The sequence below is a fragment of the Hippocampus guttulatus genome, chromosome 1 (genome assembly GCF_054856545.1).
Source record: "Hippocampus guttulatus isolate MCC_2025c chromosome 1, RoL_Hgut_1.0, whole genome shotgun sequence".
NCBI classification, from domain to species: domain Eukaryota; kingdom Metazoa; phylum Chordata; class Actinopteri; order Syngnathiformes; family Syngnathidae; genus Hippocampus; species Hippocampus guttulatus.
This window is the reverse complement of record NC_141261.1, coordinates 18295827-18317219: the sequence shown is the minus strand read 5'-3', so window position 1 is coordinate 18317219 and position 21393 is coordinate 18295827. Positions and strand designations below refer to the sequence as shown.

Here is a 21393-nt window from a genome sequence, read left to right as displayed (position 1 = left end):
GGCAGCGCGGTGGCCGACGGTGGTGGTCCAGGGGGTCTGCAGCACCCGAGGTTGGACCGTGGATGCGCCGGGCCCGGTGTTTTATTTTGAAGGGTGGGCATTCCTTCATAACCCATGGGGATGGTCGGCTTGGGGATCCGGTCCGACACCTTGCTAGGCGCTTTTGCCACAGCACACTGGTTGGGAATCACTGCTCTGGCAAATATTCAAATTTGGCTAAAACAAAAATACATTCGTAGAAAGGATGCATACATGTCCCGTTTGATTCTGACCAGCATCAGAGCAGTGTTGTGTGTCTATACACACTATGTCTATCCCTCCATCAATTTTCAACACTGCATGCTCTTCCGCTGCAAGCATTGGTTTTCTTGGACTTCTGCTCACATTTCAAAAACATGCATATCAGGTCCATTGAAGACTCAAAATAATCCATCAATGGGATAGTGAGTGTCACTGGTTGTTCGTCTTTATGGGTCCTGCAATTGGCTGGCAACCAGTCCAGGGTGTCCCACCATAAATCAGCTTCAACTCAGCTCATCTGAGGATAAACAGTATTGAACAGGGAAGGATGAATGTGTAATTTTCACTCTGCTCATTTTGCTCTTACCTTATTCAACATCTCTCAATGATGCAGGGCAGCTCTGCCTCAGCACAGGCCATCAATCCGGGATTGCAGTATCACCAGAAGGTGGCACTCTAGTACCATAGATGGGCTGGACGAAGCGATGACTGCTCTGCTGCGTGTGAGCAATGATGTCAAGTCCACATGATCTCTAATGACACATGTTTCCATTTTTGGCACCATTCTGGTCAAGGTGCAGACTAAACCGCATTGTTTTGTTTTCCTCCCCAATTTCCCGAATGAAAGCTAATCTTCGACTTTCAGGAGGTTGAGATGTGAGTCCCCACACATTTATGAGACTCAGAAGAGATTCATGTCCACGATTACACACATGTACATATATCAGCTTTTTTTTTCTTTTTTCTTTTTTCTTTTTTTTACTCCTCCTCTGCTACACGGTTCAGCTGGGCTTTGTTCCTCGATAAGGACATTTTCAAAGCATGGCCACATTTCTCGGAGAGATAAGATGAACTCCTGTTTGTTCCCTCGGGGTGATTTATTTTTTTTTAATGTTGGACCTGGTGGTGCTGATTATTTGAAACACCACAGAGGGAACAATTGGTGTCATCATAAACTTTTTAGCTGATGGCAGTGTCTTAATTAAACTTATGTTGCTGTCAGTCAAATTTTTTGCTCATTAGCTCGATTGAACCATTATATTGATAATTTTTACTTCACAGTTCAGCTTTTTGCTCTGTCAAATAAAATGTACAGTATATTACTGTGGTCGTGTTTTAATACAAACAGCTGCTATATAAGCACCATTCTTTTGTGTGTTTCCCTGTGCTTTGATGTTTTATTAATGCTGTTTTGAAATAAATTGAAGCATTAAGAAGACTGTTTTGCATATTTATATTCATACATGCATGAGAATAGAGAACACAAGGATGCTCCGAAAGGATTATCTTATGGGGGGGAAAAACTGTGAGGTTTTTTGTTTTTTTTTTGCCCTCCCCAATCAGATTTGTTTGAAATGTATTTAAATAATTGCAGCTGTAGCAACAATCTATTTTCGCGCATTGGAGAAATGAGAAAAAGCCTTTTTTCCTCCACTCCTTTGTGAACATTTGCCAAATCCACATTGCAGTCCCCCCTGCAGCTCGTCCCTCCCTCTCTCTCTCTTCTATTATAGAAGGGGGCGGTCTGGAAAGAAGTGTGTGTGAGTGTGTGTGTGTGTGTGTGTGTGTGTGTGTGTGTGTGTGTGTGTGTGTGTGTGTGAGAGAGAGAGAGAGAGAGAGAGAGAGAGAGAGAGAGAGAGAGAGAGAGAGAGGCTACCATGACAGCGCTTCTTGATGCACAAGTGTTTTGACTCGCAGGGACTATTCATGTCATCTTGAACGGGACCAACTCCATCAGCCCTCCCTTAGGTCGTTTTGTGTGGATAAAAAGCAAAGCCAGCTGACATGGGGAAAGTAGAAGGAGGGATGAAATGTGTGAAATATCTTCTGTTCGTGTTCAACTTCATATTCTGGGTAAGTGACCGTGGAAGGTTGCATGCAGGTGCAGCAAGTGCAGCTGTGATTTGTGGTTGAGATTGTTTACATGCAAGCTCTCTGCCGCTTGGTGTGCGGTGGGACTAAGTGTTTGATTTTGCAGTCACTCTGTGTGGTTTCCCCTCTGTGTAGCTCTATGAGAGACAGCCAGAGCTTTGTTGTTATTTAACTTCTCAAATCAGATTTTCCACAGAAGAAAAAAGTAGCATTCATTTTTTTCTAAAGGAAAGAATGAATGAATAATGGGAGATTGTGGGTCAGTTAGGAAATCCAAGTCAGCAGTTGGCGTCACATGTCCTCATTGACAAAAAAATGTAGAAATTATTGATAAAGTCGAAATACATGCATCATCCCCAAGCTGCTTGAACATTTACTTTAGCACAAATCCCTTGAGTGGTTGGAATGAGGCTCAACAGAGTCAGGTGGGCATGATAGGTGTGTGTATGTGGGTGCGTGACACACACACACCCACACACACACACACCTTTCTTATCCAAGCAATGTTCTCAGAGTGGAACTTTTCTTTTCTCTGTGTATGTGAGGGAGATATTTTCCAGCAAGCGACTGTGGTGAGGCTCAGTGTGAATGGATCCATTGTGACATCGGGACAATAGCATCACTTCAGCCTGCTGCTCCAGCCCGGATAAGCAGCACAGCCCGCTCAGCACCCAAAACCAGCAACAACCCCCTCCACTTGATTTGATGTAACCTAACCCACATAGAATAATTCATCTTGTGGCGAGATGGGTGTGGCTGGTGCAGATAAAAGGAGCATAAATGACGGCGGCCAGAAGACGAAAGTGTGAAGAAGATGAGTGTGAGGGGTCACAGAGCGAAAAATGTCATCGGGAGATTGTGAGGGATGTTGATGTGCCTGTACTCGCTCACATGGCAAAAGAGGGGCAGCCGGCATGAACTTGACCCAGATAATGGTAGAAAATCAGTGCGAGGATAACAGTGTCATGTGGGTGCGTGTGTTGATATCACAGCGCCACAGATATGATCTTGGTCAGTGCATCTCATGAGCACTACAATTCAGAGATCCTCGATTCTCTTTATTCCGTCATTATGATGTGCATTTTGTCTGTTCTATTTAAAGGCTCACAGCGGAATGTTTTGCTGTCTTTTCCAGTCTGCATATAGTTCAACAACATATCCTTTTTTAGTCACACAGTTGAGCCAGAAATCTAAAAGATAAACATTGCACAATAGAAAGATGCACTTTGAATCTCCTTTCTCACCATCACAAAATACAAAACATGATCAAAATAACATGATCATACAAAACAGATGCCTGCTTTCAATTGGCTTCTTGATTATTTTGACATTTAAATTCAGCTTTTAATTCCTATTGACCCGATTAAATTCCCTGTAAAGTGCAAACAGCAGTTCTCTAAATCTGACACACCACAGAGAAGTGTGTACAATGAGGTGTCAAAACCATGAAATCCCTTCTCTCCTCTCAAACGTTGTGTGCATCCAGTGAATGCACTAAAACCACGCCCCACTCAACTGTCAATCAAATACCACTAATACAAATGAATGGTTCTTTGTCTAGCATCTTAGGCTGATACATAACTACCTCAATATTTAGTGTACTTTGCAAGTAAAGATAGTGTGTGTGTAAAATTTCAGTTTAGGGGCCACTCTGCTCTTAGTAATAAAGAGTTGGTCTGGAGCCCTGCAATGCCTTGGCTACAGATAGGCTGCACTGCTGTCATTCACTAAATATGCAAGATCTTAGGAAAAGACAGTGTGATGACACCATCTTGTGCTAAAAAAAAATCACTAGTTAGTTACATTATGAAAAGCTCGTATATATTTTAGTATCAAGCCAACGACATACCCTTATTGCTTGATCGACCTCTAGCCAGTGCTATGTGACTGACTGCAGGATAAAATCGAGGACCATGTACTTATTTCAGCACTTACCGCTGCAACCGCATTGGAAACAGGAACTGAAATGTCCACATTGGCAGATAACTATCTGTCTCTCTCACTGTATATATGTATATTTATATATACTGTATATATATATATATATATGGAGAGAGAGAGATTAAATTTGTAACCTTAGACATGAAATATGATGTTGGAATGCAGGTATGCCATTTTCTTTTCATCTCTAGGTCCATTCAAGGTATAAATGTTTTATAATTGTCCGGCAACCATTTCAGTTTACCCTACCTACTGCTCAAAGTCAGCTGGGATAGGATCCAGTGGCTCCTAGTGGCCGTGATGACCAGAACCAGCCCAGAAATACACCAGCCATTCGAGAAATTAACATATTTTCCCCAAATTTGAGATGGCCACCCCCTACTGTCTAAAACAATCTCATTACACTTCAAAATGGAGCCACTCCTGTCATGAAACATTTTCCCCTCAACTGATTGAAAAGGGACAGAACACTTACTTTACTTTGGTTGTGTTCTGCACCTTTTTTTAGAGCAGCTTTTCACAAAAATGCACAGTGACCAGGAAAGTTTGAGCCCGACAGATAAATGCCACCACACTCCCCGCTGCTTGCATGTTATTGCTTCCACTTTCCCTCTGCCCATGAGTTGATCATGCCTTTATTCCAAGCATTCTGTTATGTTTTTGTTTAGACTACATTTGGTTTGGTTCCCTCGTGCCCGTTTTGTCTTCGCCTGTTCTCGTCATCCTTGTCCCTCGTGTTTAACCAATCAGCTCCTTCAACCCTTTGGGTCTTGTCCAGGTGTTTCTTGTTGCCTCGTCACTTTGCTTGTATTTAGTTCCCTGGGTTCTATCAGTCTTAGTTGGATCATTCTATGTCTGTGTGCTCATGTCATGTTTCTGCTCCTGTCATAGGTCTCTTGTTTGTTTGTTACTTTGGTTTCTTGTGGTTTTCATGACTTTGTTTGTACACTTGAGTTTTTCCGGAGTACTACTGCAAATATGTTTTGTTCATGTTTTGTTCAGCCCACCCTGCTCCTCCTGCCTCCCTGCTTTTTAGGGTCCTACTCTACCACACCCAAACCATGACACATTCACTCAAAATGAACTCTCTTTCAACGCAGTCTGTTTTCATACATTCATCTATTTCATTTCGCTTTATTTTACAGTCAATACTTAAAAAAAAAATAATTCCACACACTGTCCATGAGTGAGACCACATCCATGTGTCTGTTCTGCATGCTCTCATGGAAATTCCACTCACGAAAACACCATTGAACTGCACTGTTTTAAAAGTCGCCTGTACACCATCAAAGAGCTATTTAAACTTCAACAGATTCAAATCAACTTCCAGAATGAGCCACACATACAATTAGCGTTAGCTCATATTAAATGTTGCTACGCATATAGTTACAGGCAGCATCTGTCGTGTGTGTGTGTGTGTGTGTGTGTGTGTGTGTGTGTGTGTGTGTGTGTGTGTGTGTGTGTGTGTGTGTGTGTGTGTGTGTGTATAGCAGACGCCCTCCTGTCACTATTTTATTATCTCATTGTGTTTGACACTTTCCCTCCTTTTGTGCGCCAAACCCTATAGTCACTTGAAGACAGTGGGTCTTTGTTCTCTGGGGGAGACGGGGTGGGAGGGCGTGGGACAAGGTGGGGGGGGGGGGGGGGGGGGGGGTACATGGAGGAAAGTCAGGGGGCGGGTGGAGAGATTTGGATGAGAGGCGTGGGAGGGGAAGGGTGTGTCTGGTGTCAGGAAGGGTGATGATTCAAGACCAAAAAGGTGTTTGGGGGATGAAAGGGGGGGGGGGGGGTAAAGCAGTGGGATATTACCGCATTTTCCGCGCTAAAAGGCACACCTAAAAGCCTTCCATTTTCTTAAAAGCTCACAGCGCGCCTTAAAATCCGATGTGCCTTGTGTATGGTCATTACGGTAATAGTTCGACTCCAAAATGGCTCCTTGCTCGAGACATACTGACAACGCAGAGTTCAAACTTAAGGCGATCGGTTACGCAGTTGAGCACGGAAATAGAGCAGTGGCAACAGAGGTCAACGTTAACGAGTCAATGTTATAACTTGCTGTTGGTTAAGTGAACTGACATCTGATCGTTCTGTTGGCGTTTCCTTGAGCGTAGCGCCATCTGGTGGATGCATTGTAGATTGCGTCTTATAATAATAATAATAATAATAATAGATTTTATTTATAAGCGCCTTTCAAGACACCCAAGGACACTTTACAATAACAAAAAACACAAAACAATACGGGTTGAGCATGCGGTGCGCCTGATGTAAGAAAAAAAATTACAAAACATGCCATTCATTGAAGGTGCGCCTCATAATCCAGTGCGCCTTCTAGTGTGGAAAATACGGTCGTAGTGAGGGGGTTGATGAGATTTCTTGGTGTCCTGAGATGGTATTCATTAGCGCAGTGCTTCTTCCCCATGGCACGTATTTCAAATGTCATGTTGACTGTGGATTGCAACAAGTAAAAGGGATAACAAAGAACCTCTGTCCACTTCTATGCAGCATATTTTAGATGTCGCCTTCATCCAACACACATGACACAAATGATCAGCTCATCAGGAAGCTTTGAAAAACCCAATAATGACCCAGATCATTTGAATCAGGTGTGTTTGAGGAGGGAAACATCTAAAACATGCTGCACAGGGTTCCCTCGAGGACCAAGATTGGACACCTTTGGTGTACAGACTACACAGAAAATAGTCTTCATACGGCATGTCAAGAGAATTTCTGTGATATACGACGCAGACACACCATGTGACGATTACCGCTTAATATCCCTCATCTTGTTCTCTGTGCGCATAAACATGTTGTGAGACTGGATAATCCTCAAAGAGCTTCTTGAGCCTTTGCTGGCTGTTTGTATTGATGTGTCAGGGTAGCAGCCAGCACTGTCGGGACTCTCTCAACAGCACCTCCAGTCTCACATGAGCACTTTGACATCTGGCTTGTCCAGAAAGGTTTCGCACTTTGTGGAGAAGGCTTTTCTTCAACATATACCGAATGAAGGAAAATGTGAGCAGCATGAAACCACTTTTCCAAACAAACAGGAGGGCCTGCTTTAGCTCAAGGTGCCCCACTGCTGCACACAGCCAACTGAAAAGCCAGAGGTGGTGCTGTAAACGCTCTTCGGAATGAAATCTGTTGGTCAAAACCGCAGGCCATGTATCTGACAAATCCTCGATCCTGCTGTTAGGTCATCATTTAATTTTGCCCACACCAAAATTACACTTGTCTATACGACTGCTTAAGTGCAAAGGGTGGAGGGGCGTCTGGAAACTTCCTGTCATCATCTGCTTTATTTTGGTGGAAAACCACAATTAGGCAGCGCAAAAGAACAAGTCGTCTGTTAAGAAGAAAACATGCGCTCTTTCTTTCCTTTCTAAGACTGTCGTTGAAACAAAGCTATCCTTCCCCAATTACCTTAAGACTGCTGATGTGTTTTTCCTTGATGTTATTTCATTTGCTGATTGTATTAATATTGCATTTGCAGCTGTTGTTTTCTGCACTTTGCCAATGCATTTTCAGGTAAAAAAAAAAAAAAATCATTCACGAAAAAAGGATAAATACACTTTACTCGAATTGGTCCGCCTCTACTGATTGCATTTTGTTTTGAGTTTCATTGCACTTGATGTGATCCTAATCCTTCTGCTCCATCCATCAACAGTTGATGGGATCCTTTGTTCTGGCAGTGGGACTGTGGTTACGTTTTGACCCGGAAACTGTGTCCCTGCTCAACGGTGATAAGGCCCCAGACACATACTTCATTGGTAGGTACCACAGCGCCTGAGTAGTTGCGTTTTGTATGTTGCTGACCTCTCACATCTCGGTGAACCAAAAGCCAAACTCAGCCTTTGTTATGATTACAGTGGTGACATACGAGTTTAATTTATTCCATAATCGTGCTTGTAACTCAAAACAATTGTATCTTAAATAGTTTTGCCCCATTGAAATGAATAAAAACATAATTAATCTGTGTCAACCTGCCTTCAAATAATAATTTGATATTTATTTTTTAAAAAACAATATGAAAAATAGCACTCTATGATATTGTACATGACATTAAAATATAGCACACTTACGACATACCAAAATGGACAGAATTAAGTTTTGTTACATTTTTTGCCTCAATTTAATGGATATTGTGCTGATCTCTCTGGGGTCAGTGTTTATATATATACAGTATATATATATATATATATATACTATATATACAGTATATATGTGTGTGTGTGTGTGTGTTTGTGTGTATACACCAAAATAAAAGGCAAATTTAATTTGGTTTTTCTCCTCTAATTTCCACATTCTTTGAGAGATTCAAACCATTCCAACTTTAAACTGTTCAGCTGAGCCCTACAATTCCGTTTTTTTAATGTGTTTTCTTCTTATGGTTGGGGTTATATACACATTCAACAGTTGGATTTGAAAAAAAGAAATCTGAATTGTACTGTTTGCATTTAAAAAATAAATAAAATCTGATGCAGTGCACATATGGACAAAAAAATCGGAATTGCCTTCTTCTATCGACAAAACGGATGCATCTTGTAATTTGTCACATTACACCACCCATAACTCAATTTTTTAAACACAATTCAATGCAAAAAATTAGCTTGATGGCTGCTCAGATCTGGACAAACTTGTAAACAGTGTATGCCCCACTGCATTCTCCAATCTATGTCCAAATGACACATCTAACGAATTTTTTTGTTTTTGTTTTTATTGTTCCGTTCCATTTGCCGATCCTGACAATGGAGCAAGCTATCTTACTACAGCTATCACGTTTATGTTTTCCCTAAATACTGGTCGCAAAGTGAGCCACGTGGCTCTCTTCTCATTCTCCGTCTGGAAAGGGGCTTAAAATTGCCATTGACATATTTCCGTACTACACTCGGCTAAAGAACGACATCATTCGGGATATTCCACCGTCTTGTTGTCAAACGCTCAGTGACCACACACAAAAGCCGCATGTGCACTAATCTTGGGTACAACGGAAAAATATTCACATGGGCCTTCTTTCACTCCTATACTGTAGTTATGTATGCCCTTTCCAAAGCGACATTGTACATCATTTTTCCAAGCTTCTGAAATACTTGGAAATGAGCATAGTGCACAGAGATGAACCTGGATTTAGCATTGGAGCTGTACTAAACCACAGCGATGAGTCAAACAATAATGTCAAATGACATGACATGCTGCAAAATGGAACATTTGGAAGAAAAAAAAAAGTATTGTAACCAATAACGTATTTCATGAATCATGTGCATCATATTGGAGACATTCAGACATTCATCATCAGCTGTTGTCTTATAAATTCATGAGTGCAGCGTCTGAGGTGAACTACTTTCAACAGTCACAGTCTGGATCATTCCTAACATCCGTGTGATTTTGTCATCGGCAAGCACCAGTGTCTGGCCTTCAGAACAGAACATTTCAAATCAGCAAAGCGCAGAGTGAGCTGTTCAAGCAGATGTAACAAGAGTGGTCAGAGCTTTCGAAGAGAGGTGTTGGAAGGACAAGCCAGCTACAGTCTCAGAAGTGACAATAGTATTTATTTCAACAGATCACTCAGCGTTTATATAAATGGAGACGACACAAGAGTCCAACGCTCTGCCATGGCTTCAACGCTTGCAGTTTTGTAAAATCAGATCACGAACTGGATTCTTTGTTTCCCCTGGAAACCCGGGGGAGACATCGCACGCCAACATATCAAATTATAACATGTGCTGAGTATATTTGACAGAGGTGTAAGTTTCCAAACATGTTAAATGATCCCATGTTACATTTCAATCACCTGTCCTTGTATGCACTTAGCGAATTTAATGAAAACCAGATTTTTGTTTTTTGTGGCCCATTAGAATCCATTGAGATGTGTTTTGGGCCGCCAGTTGCACGACCCTGTTCCCGAGAAAATAAGACTCTCTCACAAAATTAGATATGAGTTTCTCATGTACAGTAGTTGACACGAAAAGTTCAAGCGTAGGCAGTCTTTTGTGTGTGTTCCCGTGGTTGCAATCGCACACAAAAATAACTCAAGTCTCCCTTCTGAGTAGAACAACAATACATCCAACTCAGTTATTGTGCTTCTGTAAAGTTGTCTCGTTGCCACCTGAGCCCTCATCACCTGGGGCCTCCAGGAGAGTAGCCGAGCAACACCCCACTGCACCAGAGAAGAACAACTTCGTCTCTAAGGGCACTGCGAATGTTGTCTTGACAATTTCAATCGGCAGTCTTATCTTTATGCTGCCCCCTGCTGGTGAAAAATCGAAATGGCTGAATTAACAGGAAATCTTTAGTTAGTTTCCCCTTTTGAACACGCATGCTTTGAATACAGATGTTAGGGTTTTGGGATTCGTCATAAGGAATTCATCACATCATTTCACAGTAAAGAACGGAAACACAAAATGATCAGCAATCTAAGTAGGCCTAAACACAAGAAGTGAAGTAAGTTTTTCCTATTGTTGCAGGTGTGTATATCCTGATAGGAGCTGGCAGTCTGGTGATGCTGGTGGGTTTCTTTGGCTGCTGTGGAGCCGTTCGAGAATCTCAATGTCTGCTGGGTTCAGTGAGTGCAAATGTAACATCCGAGCTTGACTCAACAGATACCAATGTTGAATTATTGTTTGTATGTGTGGATCTCTTCCAGTTCTTTGCCTGTCTATTGATCATCTTTGGGGCTGAGGTGGCAGCCGGCGTGTTTGGTTTCTTAAACAAAGACAAGGTACATTAAAAAGTCATAACCTGGCTATCTTGTACCTTTTGTGGTGTACACGTGCCTGTCCTGAAAAACACTTTCTCTCTTGATAGATTATCGAAGATGTTCAAAACTTCTATGCCACGACCTACAATGAAAATAACAACAGCACACTGATCATCTCATACCAGAAAGTAGTAAGTTGGAAAAAATAAAATGTCTTGTTTCTTACTATCCATACATATCATTTGAAATACAGTATAGTTAATTGAATTAACTTTTTTTTTTACAGCTGTTGTTTTTGAGATTGCAACACAGTAATTGTAAATATGCTAGCACTAGCAGTGAGTGTTTCATTTCATTTTGTTTTCGAGAGGCCTTGCTCCATGTCAAATGCAAAAGCAATAATAATAACAGTGAAAGTTACTCCAGTACGATATTATTTACTTTAAAAAAAAAAGTTGTTTTGGACTGCTTTTATTTAATTAAGTTAAATCATTTCATTTATTTAAAGCGAGTCTGAAATGATGACATTTTGTAATAAATAAATAAATAAATAAATAAATAAATAAATAAATAAATAAATAAATAAATAAATAAGCCTTTTGCTCCTGTGTCTGAATACTTATTGAATGAGTGCAAAAATTTTGCTTTGCATTTTTAGCTGAGCTGTTGTGGGACACTCGGTAAGAACTGTCCAGATCAAGAACCGGGAACAAAGGTAAGCTTATATTCTTTTGATATAAAAATGTGGAGCTAATACACACCCTACACCTTTTTTTGTACACAGCATCATGCAGAGACTGTACATGATTAGACACAATATTTGAATCTCTGTATTTTAAACGCAATGATGCCTTGAGGTACGACTGACGTGGCTTATGAGTTTTTCAGGATTTTTACTGTGGTTGTGAGGGAAAATTTGAAATACAAGCTCTATGGTGGTGGCGAACTCTTCTCAACTGACTTCACATGAAGCAACAGTTTGGTAAATAATGGGCAATTCTTCAAAAACAGGCTCCAAACTGTTTTGCCACTATTGGTCAGAGTTTACTGTCAAACATTAACCAAAGAGAATTTCATGTGTATTTTTTTAAAAAAAAACTGTTTTGGGTAAGATACATCCATTTAGCTTAATGCTAACAAACAATGCAAACCTTAATTGACTGGCTCAGGAATAGCATGGGCATGGTGAACACAAACCGTGCAGCAACGCACTTAGGCAGACAATACATCAACACTCATAGGAAGATGTTTTTAATCCTCCAAAAATGACTAATGCATTTTACTGAGGATCGCCCCCATGTTTACGTCCGTTAGGCATATATTCTTTATCCGTTATGAAAAATGACTAACGTTACATTAGTATTCCTTTACAAAAAAATTACTATTACTGCAGCTTACTGAGTCAGTTCGAGAAGACTAATTCATTTGCATCTCTGTATTATACTACCCCCCATTGGCCAAGGTGTGCACATCAAAAGGAGCAGCACAATGTCCATTGAATTGAAGCAACCAATGTGGCAAAAAAAAACGGTTTAACATTTTACATTTCCATGTCATTACTAGAGTACTATTGTTCTTAGCCCCAAAAACATATTTGTTGTGTGGGGGGTTAGGGATGGAGGGGGGGGGGGGGGGGCAAGTGGCTGGAACGGCGTCACGACATTTCAATTCATTTCAATGATAGTTACGACAACAGTGACAGAACAAGTTCAACTCAAATCTCAAGGCATCGTTGTATTTCTCTTGTACTGGGCGATAGTTTTCACTTATATTGCACATAGTCATTGTATCATCATGTACATTATGCAGGACTGTGAGACAGCTATCAAGGATTTCTTCAACAGTAAACTGTACATCATTGGCTACGTTGGCATCGGCATCGCTGGGGTCATGGTGAGTTGGCTTTTGAGAACCGTTGCAAAAGGTCACGTGCAGCTCTGTTATTTTTTTTAAAAAGCTGATTTTTTTTTTCCTCAAACAGATCATCGGGATGATCTTCAGCATGGTGCTCTGCTGCGCAGTACGTAACAGTAGGGAGGTCATCTGAACGAGCCCAGCAGTGACCAGCCTTGACGCACACTCATTTCACATACCGGTATGTCATCTGCCGAGTGATAGTGGGAGCATCTCAAGATTCCAGCTGCTTCCAATGGATCTCCCTTTGATATTCTCTGTCTTTTATTTCACAACGTCCCAACAGGATGATGTGACTTGGCCCATCCCATCACATGCAATAATCTAAACCCCTTCTTAACTTTCAGATTGTCTTCCCCCGCGGACATTCGACAACCGCAAATGAATTTCATCCCACATACTTTCAGGAAGTTTGTTTCACAGCCATTGACCGTAAACATCTGTAAGGTCTCAGGAAGAGAAGCAGTAGGTTTCCATTTTGGCAGGACATGCTTATTTTGTATCTTTATTGATTCAAACATAAGGCTGTAGATAGCGACTAGCTTGGTTTGTCCAACATGATTATGCTAAATTGAAGCAAATTTGCCATGAGGGATACATGATTACGTTATTTCATATTGAATCCTATGTTTGATGCTAATTTTAGGCATTGTTCTTTTGGGTATAGCGTGATTTTGTTTGATCCTTATATCCTGTTTTATTTTCTCCTTTATGATTAACCAAATTTTTATCTGTTTTTTTTTTAATTATTTTTAGACAGAGACTAAACTGTGTCTGCAATACAATTAAAACATTTCTTATAGATTATTTTTTTTAAAAATTATGGTGAGAATGACATGAACTCGTTTGGTTGGAGATTTAACCAAGCGCCATAAATATCGAATTATTGGCACCCTTCTCTCTTACAATCTCTGTAAAATCTGGACCGTCAAGCAAGTCCAAGAGTTCTCAATCATGTGACCCTGTCTTTCAGGCTAAACAAAAACATAAGCCGGTTAAATTGATAAATTGCACCAGGGTTGAGAAATCTACTCCTCCAAGACTAGTAGAAAATTGGCCTATTTGTTTCCTCTGTGCTTTTCAAACATTTTCATGATTGGTTCTTATTCTGTTACTATGCGCTCCATTATGTAAATATCCGACTGGTTTTGTTTTTTGTAGCTGTACACTTTTTGTGGCTGATTCGGTCATACTTGTATAGGAAATAATCCATATGGCCAAAAATCAGCCTTTATAATGTGCCTTTTATCAATGACAAGCAATTTTAGTGACAATGTGCTGTCTGGATGTAGAGCGTAGATGTACATACGATTGTGACGTTGGACTGCATTTAATTAACTCATGTTTTCAACCAGTAGCACGTATGAGTCATTCGACTTTTGATTGGTGTTGTGTTAGTTGTGTCACTCAACTGTGTCTCCTTCGCCTCTTTGTCAGAGGAAAATGTGTTTTAAAACTTTTTGATTATATAAGTAATCAAGCAAAGTGGGACATACCTGAATGTTACTTATTATTTTAGTAGCAACACGAGCGATGGGATGTGATGATTCGAGGCTTATGATACAAGAGTGACATACTATACGGACAAACGTAATGGGTCATGTGATCGTGGAAGTGAAGATGTAGTTGATCGGCCCCCTTTGTAGGGAACATCATTTTGGGCTTCTCAGGTCGACACAGTTGGTGTTTGAAGTTAAATAAAGCGTCTTAAGTTTTAAACGGGTTCCTTCTCTTTATTCCATGACTGTGAGGTATATTTGTTTTTATATGTTCTGCATTTTGATTATTGTTCTCAGATCATGGCATTCTGCTCTTCAGGTTTGGCCAAAGTAAGTCTGCAAACGGGCACATTTTAAATATTCAACATTTCAGGGACAGCGGTTACTACAGACAGCTTATCATGTTATCAGATTACAGGGTGCATGAAAGGGTTAAACCAAGTCTGTTCACTGTTGAAAATTGCCTGATAAACATTGGTTCAAACATTGACACCGAAGAGTGAAGAGGAGTTATATTTCAACATGACCCCGTTGGTTTGAGGAAACCCTCTTGGTATCATTTGGCATGAGGCGAAATGGCTCTCACGTTTTAAAATGTGTACAGGGAAGTGTGTGATTCCCTCAATAGTTCGAATTTCCTGTATGATGGAATGAATAACGGTATCGCATATCCCCTCAGTTGAGAAGGTAGTGTACTAACTAGAGTAGAAAAGACAGCTGAACACTCGACTTATGTGAATGATGTTACAGAGGCCCCAGGATCACCTTGGGTAGAATTACTCCCAACAGTGCAGCATGAGCATTTCCACGGCCACAAATGTGTCCACGCCAGTGCTGGGTGCACTTTGGGGTAAGGTTGCATCTGAAAGTTTGTCTCGTCCAAAACAAAGCACATGCGGTGCATCAGTGAATCGTGAATCAGAATTTATTATTCCGCATTTACACGTATAATTGTAAAATGAATGTAAACATAATGAAACCAGTTATTTTGTGGTCAAAAAAGTTTTTGGACCAATTTTTGAGATGGCAACAGACTCTCAGTTCAAGTTTTTCAAAATTGGTTCCATTTTTTTTCCCTCATTTTTGCGAAAATATCAAATTTATCTACAAGGCATATTTACAATGGCATCATTCCTAATTTTCATCACGGTGTGAGTGCAATGGAGTTGGCTCACAATAATGAATAGAGAAGTCACGCGTCAAAGAGAAAGTGGGTCAGCGGGCAAGTGGCTTGCATTTGGGCAAAGCTTCTAAATCTTTTTGCTGACATGTCGCGTGTCTTATTACGGAATTGGGTTGGCGAGCACAGTTTTCCAACAGAGGACACTTGACTTTTGTCCAGCTCCACATGCGAGCAGGCATCTCGCCCCATCCAAATTTGGATCCTAACCTCTTATCCCCTTTATGAACAGGATGCAGGATAATGTCAACCTGTCTATGGAGAATAGATGCTGTAAGGTGTGCAACCAAGCAGCATTTCTCCAACTCCTACAAAGTACACGACCTGGGCGATGCCAAAGAGAGGGGCGATGACAAAGGCCCGGCAACTGGCCCCCTTGAGAAAAGCAGAGGGACCCTCTTTCCTCATAATTTTTCTGCAATAAAAGGAAATACAAATATTTCATTTTACTTTTTGGCGTAACAATGTGTGACATTAATCAGGATTCGACTCCTTCTGAAAGCAACATATACGCCCCCGTTTACCTGACACAGTCGAACACTCCATTGTAAGTTTCCTCGTTCGTTCCCTTCTTCAGGGATTGTAGTCTTGTTTTGACCACTAAACAAGACGGCAAGGAATGCAATCAATCTTAGTTTGCCTTGCTGTGCGGCCTCATTTCTTTAAACGACAAACACTGACCATCACAAGGGCTGACAGCCACGGCTGCAAAGGATCCAGCCAAGCATCCAGAAACAAAGGACCAATAGAAGGGCACTGATGGGTTTTCCGGAGAATGCCGACCAAGTTGGTGCAAGTGTGCAAAAAGAGGGAAATAGATGACTGAGAAGGGAATGTCCCTAAAGAGGCGACAAACAAACATGTTTGGTATCAAAGAAGGGGAGCCAGGTTCAAGTGTGCCGAAAACGCAGTCTCACCGCATTAATGTGGCCCCAAGTCCTCTGTACAACCCTGTGACACCTTTAGTCTTCAGCAAGTCCCTGGTGATCTGTGTGGCTGACACTGTCCTGAGCTGAGGTGCAGGGCTTACGTTGTAGGAACGACTAAGGACAGCACTGGTCCCACTCATCTTTAGAGTTGTTACCACACTGGGCATCACCCGCTGCTGTGCCGCTGGTGGAAGCAGAGTTACTTCATCAAATTGTAGAATATATAGTTTCTTCTCCCTCCTCCTTTCATCGATGAGGTACCACCACCGCCGCCGCGTTTTTGAAATGGAAAGAATTTACAGTATGTAATGGAAGTTGGGAGAGTCTTTGTTTTTCTACACTTAAGCATGTGCGATGTTACTGACTTGAGGCCAACAAGCGAAAATCTGCGCGAAATTGACGGCCACTAAAATGCAGTGTAGGGTGAAAAGAAATAACTACATACAAATGTAAACCCAAAAATTCTTTTTTTAAAAATGCTGATAACAATATGGGGTTTTTCACGACAAACAGGTGAAAAATGGAGGAAAAATACTGCAAAGGCACCGACCCAAAAAGATTTCTAAATATTTTTTTTAAAATTGTAATTAGTGACAACCTCACCGAGCCTTCCGGCGTCCTGGAGCTGGATCTTGAGCATCTCCATGGGCGTGGTGACAATCACCTGGCACATTCCCGCACAGCATCCTGCCAACATCTCCTTAAACACCGGCAGTTTACCGCTGACGAAACATGCGCAAAGAAATCAGTTTAAACCAAAACGTTGCTGGGGAAGTGGGATCCAGTCCTTCTCTGTTGCACAACTCACCCATCTTTGCTTAGCTGGTGGCGAAAGAAGTCGTTGGCGGCGAGTTTAATGGCCTTCTCAGGAGTCACGAGGGTGAGATTGACCGCAGCGCCTACAACGCGGATTTTATGAAGTTAGGATCATTTGCAAAAAAAAGGTCAATAAAAACACTTTTGATAAACAGTTGTTAGAAAAAGTCAACACACCCCTGTTAAATTGGAGGTTGATGTCACACTGGCATGACCTGAGGCAGTTTAAATGTGTCAACATTTTTTTTACTGTACACATCTTTTTTGATTTAATATGTCATCTCTGCTCTTGAATGTTTTCACACTGAAGCTTTACTGTACACCACCCAAGTGGAACCATGATCTGACCCCTTATCTGGAATTTACTGACATGTCAATAAATGACAGCTGCACTCTAACTTGACAAAAAACATGTTGGACATGTACAGAATACTGTAGAAAATTTGTGATGAAAACATTGCTCCTCAGTATAAAGGTAGCCCAAACAAACTCAAGGTCAAAGATGTATTCATCATGCTAATTATAATGACTTAAGTGTACTGATTATTTTCACCAATCAGACGCATGAACAATTAAATGAAGCTTACCTCTATACATGCCAAAGTAACCCTCGGATTTTACCGTCTTTATAAGACAGTCCATCCTAGCAGAAAAAAACATGTATTAATTTCAGTGATGCTCTGAGAGTTGATTAGATTAGATTTGATTATTTTCATTTCACGCTTCCTTGAGCTGACTTGACTGGAAAATTAAAGCAGAGATGAAAATATTACCCAAACCACCGAGGGCCACATTACCAATACACAGTACAGGCAGATCTCAAAAAAAGGGAATGTTTTGAAAAAAACAATTCATTTCAGTAATAAATTCAAAGTGTGAGAATCATAAATCATGTATTTTGTTTACACACAGAGTGAAATATTTCATGATCTTATTTTCCATAATTTGGAGGTTTTATGCTTAGATACCAAAACTCAACAGAAAAAAGAATCCAAAACACATTTTCTTTAAAGAATGTGTCTGTAATTGGCCTTTTAAAAAACATTTCATTTGTTTTTAAAGCACGTGAATGGTATAGGAGTTTCACATTTTGAATTTAATTACAGTACAGAAATAACAACACATACAATATGAGATCCACCTGTTGGTAGCAACATCAAAAATAAATGTGTGTGTGTGTGTGTGTGTGTGTGTGTTTATGTATTCATGATAAGATGGTTCTTACATATTCCTGTACAGTTGATGCCCGCTTCGTTGATTTTGCAGGCGTGTCTTGGCCAGGTCAACTGGGAATACACAGGTGACTCCAACCATGCCAGCAATTCCTCCATTAATAAATTTGGCTGGCAAGCTGAACTCAGGAGAAGGCAAACACACAATTCACATGGCAATCATTGCAGAGAGAGAGAGAGAGATAGGGAGAGAGAGAGAGAGAGAGAGAGAGAGAGAGAGAGAGAGAGAGAGAGAGAGAGAGACACACACGTCACACACACACACGTACACATCCATCCATCCATCATCTGAACCACGTTATCCTCACAAGGGTCATGGGCATGTTGGGGAATGTTATCCCAGATGTCTTTCAGCCAATCATAGTGTGTGGCGTGTGTGTGTGTGTATGTGTGTATGTGTATATACACACACACACACATGTATATATATATACACACACACACACACACGTACATGGCAAAAATCAGTCACGTTGCACAAGTTATAGGTTGAGATTAGGTTATTTTGAGATCATGAGATATGAAATTATTTATTCATCTTGGTCTCGTCTTTTGTATCACAAACAGGGCTGTCTAGCCTTTTTATATCCCCTGTGTGTATGGACTAAGGTTTGACACTGTTAGTTAGCATCATCTAATGAACAAATGAGAACAACCACTGGGAAAATGGCTGTGATAATTTGTGGTTACATTGTACTTGCATTATATTCAGTATTACTCACTGTGGTGAGTTTGCAAAATTGCAACAAAAGCTAAGCACAATTAACTTGACAGATTTAAAAAAAACAGTGACAAAAAAGTATTTTCCTCCTACCTCATCTCTTGCAGGTGGACCATGGTTTTGGGTTGTTATGGGTGCAAAAGCACAACAACGAGTAGCCGAGCGTCCCAGAGAGGCGTCCAGAGCAAGGCAAAGAGCAAAGAGTGGCAATGGGTTGTATATATAGACAACTCCAACAGAGCGCCTCCAGGGATAGATCCACTCACATCATTCCTTCGCCCCTGTCATGCTAGCCAGGAAATGGAGCCTGGATAGTCACTAGCCTGCCAAAAGCAAACCACAATCAGAAAAGTTGTCAGGGATGCGTCACTTAGCCGCGGAAATACTTTTCTTGACATAAAATCAGAGTCTCCTATTTTAAAGCAATATTAAAATGTCTTATCAACAATTCTATTCTAAGAAGTGAACGTAATCATCAAGCGAAAGCAGGCCCATGACAAGAGTGCCAGATGAACCGCAGGTGTCATTTTCTCCTTATAAATTTTAACCACTGCCACACTGAATGAAGGAAAGAACAGCCAATATGTGCCTGGCGTAATATTGAGAAGACATTTCATATCCAGGACAAGAAACTAACAGTAGTCTCCAACAAATTTGTGCTGCATCCAGAGGTGAATGTTTTGGCGAGTAACCGTGCTACAAGAACCAGCATTACGAGATTAACTACATTTCTGAATAATGTGATCATAACTAATATTGTCACTTTAACATTACATAGCTTCTGAAGCTACTCTCATGTCCACAGAAACGACATTACCACAGGCTGTTCTAAACCTCCCATGCATCTCATCTCTTTGACGTCATGGACCTAGATGCCCTCTGCATGCAGTAGAAGAAAAGATGATCATGAGTAGTCTGATAATGCAGCAGAACGAGATGGAAAGTGCACGATTGGAGACAATGGCAGAGGAGGTGAAAGAGGTGTGCACTTCTTGTGAATTAAATTCACGTTATAAAAAAAAGCTCTAATTCATTAAGACCGATGGCCACGTCTGCAGCTACAACATAATGTTTATTAAGTACACACTATTTAGTTAAGTTGTTCGAATTTGGTGTTCATTCATACCCAAAAAAGTATAGTTAAAAAATTGTTCATTATTTACTTTGATCTAGCTGCGCTAGTTTAGCTTGCTACATTTCTCTCGTGAGTAGCTTTGGATTGGATTGAATTGGATTGGATACAACTTTATTGTCAAATGTGCTGTACAACATACAGCACAGATGAAATTTCTTCCCTCTCAACATAAAACAAGAAACAAGAGGAGCCGCTGCGGGTGTCCGCGCCGCCATCAAAAGAAAAGTTAACAAAAAAATGACCAAATAACACAAGACAACACATGAGACACAGACAATCGTGGAATCTTAACCACTTTCCTGCATACACTTTGTTGTCTGAAGTTTGGTAGAGCGAAGCTTCACTTAATGTACAATGACCTGACTAGCTTATCTCACTTCAATTACCAATTAGGTTTTTCAACACTGTTCCAAACTGATCATATAGTAACACATTTCTGTGAGCTCAAAGATTTTTTTCTAAACCAACGCCTGCAATAGAAATTTAATCAGGTAATAAGTTTACTATTTGCCTGTCATACATATACTGCCCATGGTAACCTATTCCAATATATTGGTAAATGAGGTAAAGTACCCTAATATATAGTTAATATACTGCCGAGTTGCTTACATGTTGTACTTCATAATGCAGCTCAGTGAAAACGTTCCAACATTCACAGAATGAAAGCATTGTGGCAGGCCTATTTGAGCCACCAGATGGCAGAAAAAGACAATCTCGACAGCACTTGAGTGAGAATCAAGTTGACCACACCAGTCGGTTTAATTCTCTTCGGGTGGCTGTAATCTAAAAATATTGCCCAAACAGAAGAGAAAATGTTAACGGAAGTCCCTTATACTAACTCCTTGTCATAAAAGTGGTGTCAAGATTCAGAAGAACAGGTGGAAGATGAGAAGGCCACCTGTCACAGCTTGCTTGGAATTAAACATGATGCCTCGTGGGTATATTTTATTGTCATTTTTAAATGAAGGCATCCAGGCTGACTTGCATCACCAGCACTTTGCTTTGCTCTAGTAGATAGTGCCACAAACGAGTTATTGGAAAAGTAAAGAAAAAAGTATATCCTGTTAAACAGGAATGAAATGTATTCAGGAGTTTTGTTCTAGGGCTGAAGCTCACCAAGGTTTTTGGGGCCCTTTTTTGGGACTTCTCATGGGGAAAAGGATACAGTTTGACCCAAATCATTGCTGTAGTCCTTGAGGAGAGTCTTATTAATAACCCTT

At 40.7% G+C, this 21393-nt stretch overlaps 2 protein-coding genes across 3 annotated transcripts; one reads left to right on the top strand and one right to left on the bottom strand.

Annotated features, from left to right (window-relative positions):
* The first annotated feature begins 1784 nt into the window (after positions 1–1784).
* Positions 1785–14380, top strand: LOC147210754 (tetraspanin-2-like). Of its 2 annotated transcripts, XM_086116080.1 has the most exons (9): positions 1785–2094; positions 7718–7820; positions 10515–10612; positions 10694–10768; positions 10855–10938; positions 11406–11462; positions 12557–12640; positions 12729–12842; positions 13009–14380. In XM_086116080.1, exons 1-8 carry the CDS (start codon positions 2026–2028, stop codon positions 12792–12794), a joined length of 636 nt encoding a protein of 211 aa, XP_085972206.1. In that variant the 5' UTR covers positions 1785–2025; the 3' UTR covers positions 12795–12842; positions 13009–14380. The 2 variants fall into 2 exon arrangements, with proteins under 2 accessions (XP_085972206.1, XP_085972199.1); XM_086116073.1 differs by having other exon boundaries at positions 10515–10768.
* Positions 14381–15574: 1194 nt separating this feature from the next.
* Positions 15575–19257, bottom strand: LOC147210753 (mitochondrial glutamate carrier 1-like). Its single transcript, XM_086130599.1, has 9 exons — positions 19132–19257; positions 18311–18436; positions 17673–17728; positions 17078–17168; positions 16873–16991; positions 16258–16453; positions 16022–16179; positions 15865–15940; positions 15575–15755 (listed from the first exon to the last, which is right to left on the bottom strand). The coding sequence occupies exons 1-9, from the start codon at positions 19152–19154 to the stop codon at positions 15596–15598; spliced, it is 1005 nt and encodes a 334-aa protein (XP_085986725.1). The 5' UTR covers positions 19155–19257; the 3' UTR covers positions 15575–15595.
* Between the last annotated feature and the right edge of the window lie 2136 nt (positions 19258–21393).

Bases quoted from the DNA above. Each gene is read 5' to 3' on its own strand.
- LOC147210754 (XM_086116073.1), top strand. From the start codon at position 2,026: ATGGGGAAAGTAGAAGGAGGGATGAAATGTGTGAAATATCTTCTGTTC. The intron at 10,769-10,854 runs GTACATTAAAAA...CTCTCTTGATAG, and splicing joins GTTTCTTAAACAAAGACAAG to ATTATCGAAGATGTTCAAAA. The intron at 10,939-11,405 runs GTAAGTTGGAAA...TTGCATTTTTAG, and splicing joins TCATCTCATACCAGAAAGTA to CTGAGCTGTTGTGGGACACT.
- LOC147210753 (XM_086130599.1), bottom strand. From the start codon at position 19,154: ATGGTCCACCTGCAAGAGATGAG. The intron at 17,169-17,672 runs GTAAGCTTCATT...TCCGCGTTGTAG, and splicing joins TTACTTTGGCATGTATAGAG to GCGCTGCGGTCAATCTCACC. The intron at 16,992-17,077 runs GTGAGTTGTGCA...ATGTTTCGTCAG, and splicing joins CACCAGCTAAGCAAAGATGG to CGGTAAACTGCCGGTGTTTA.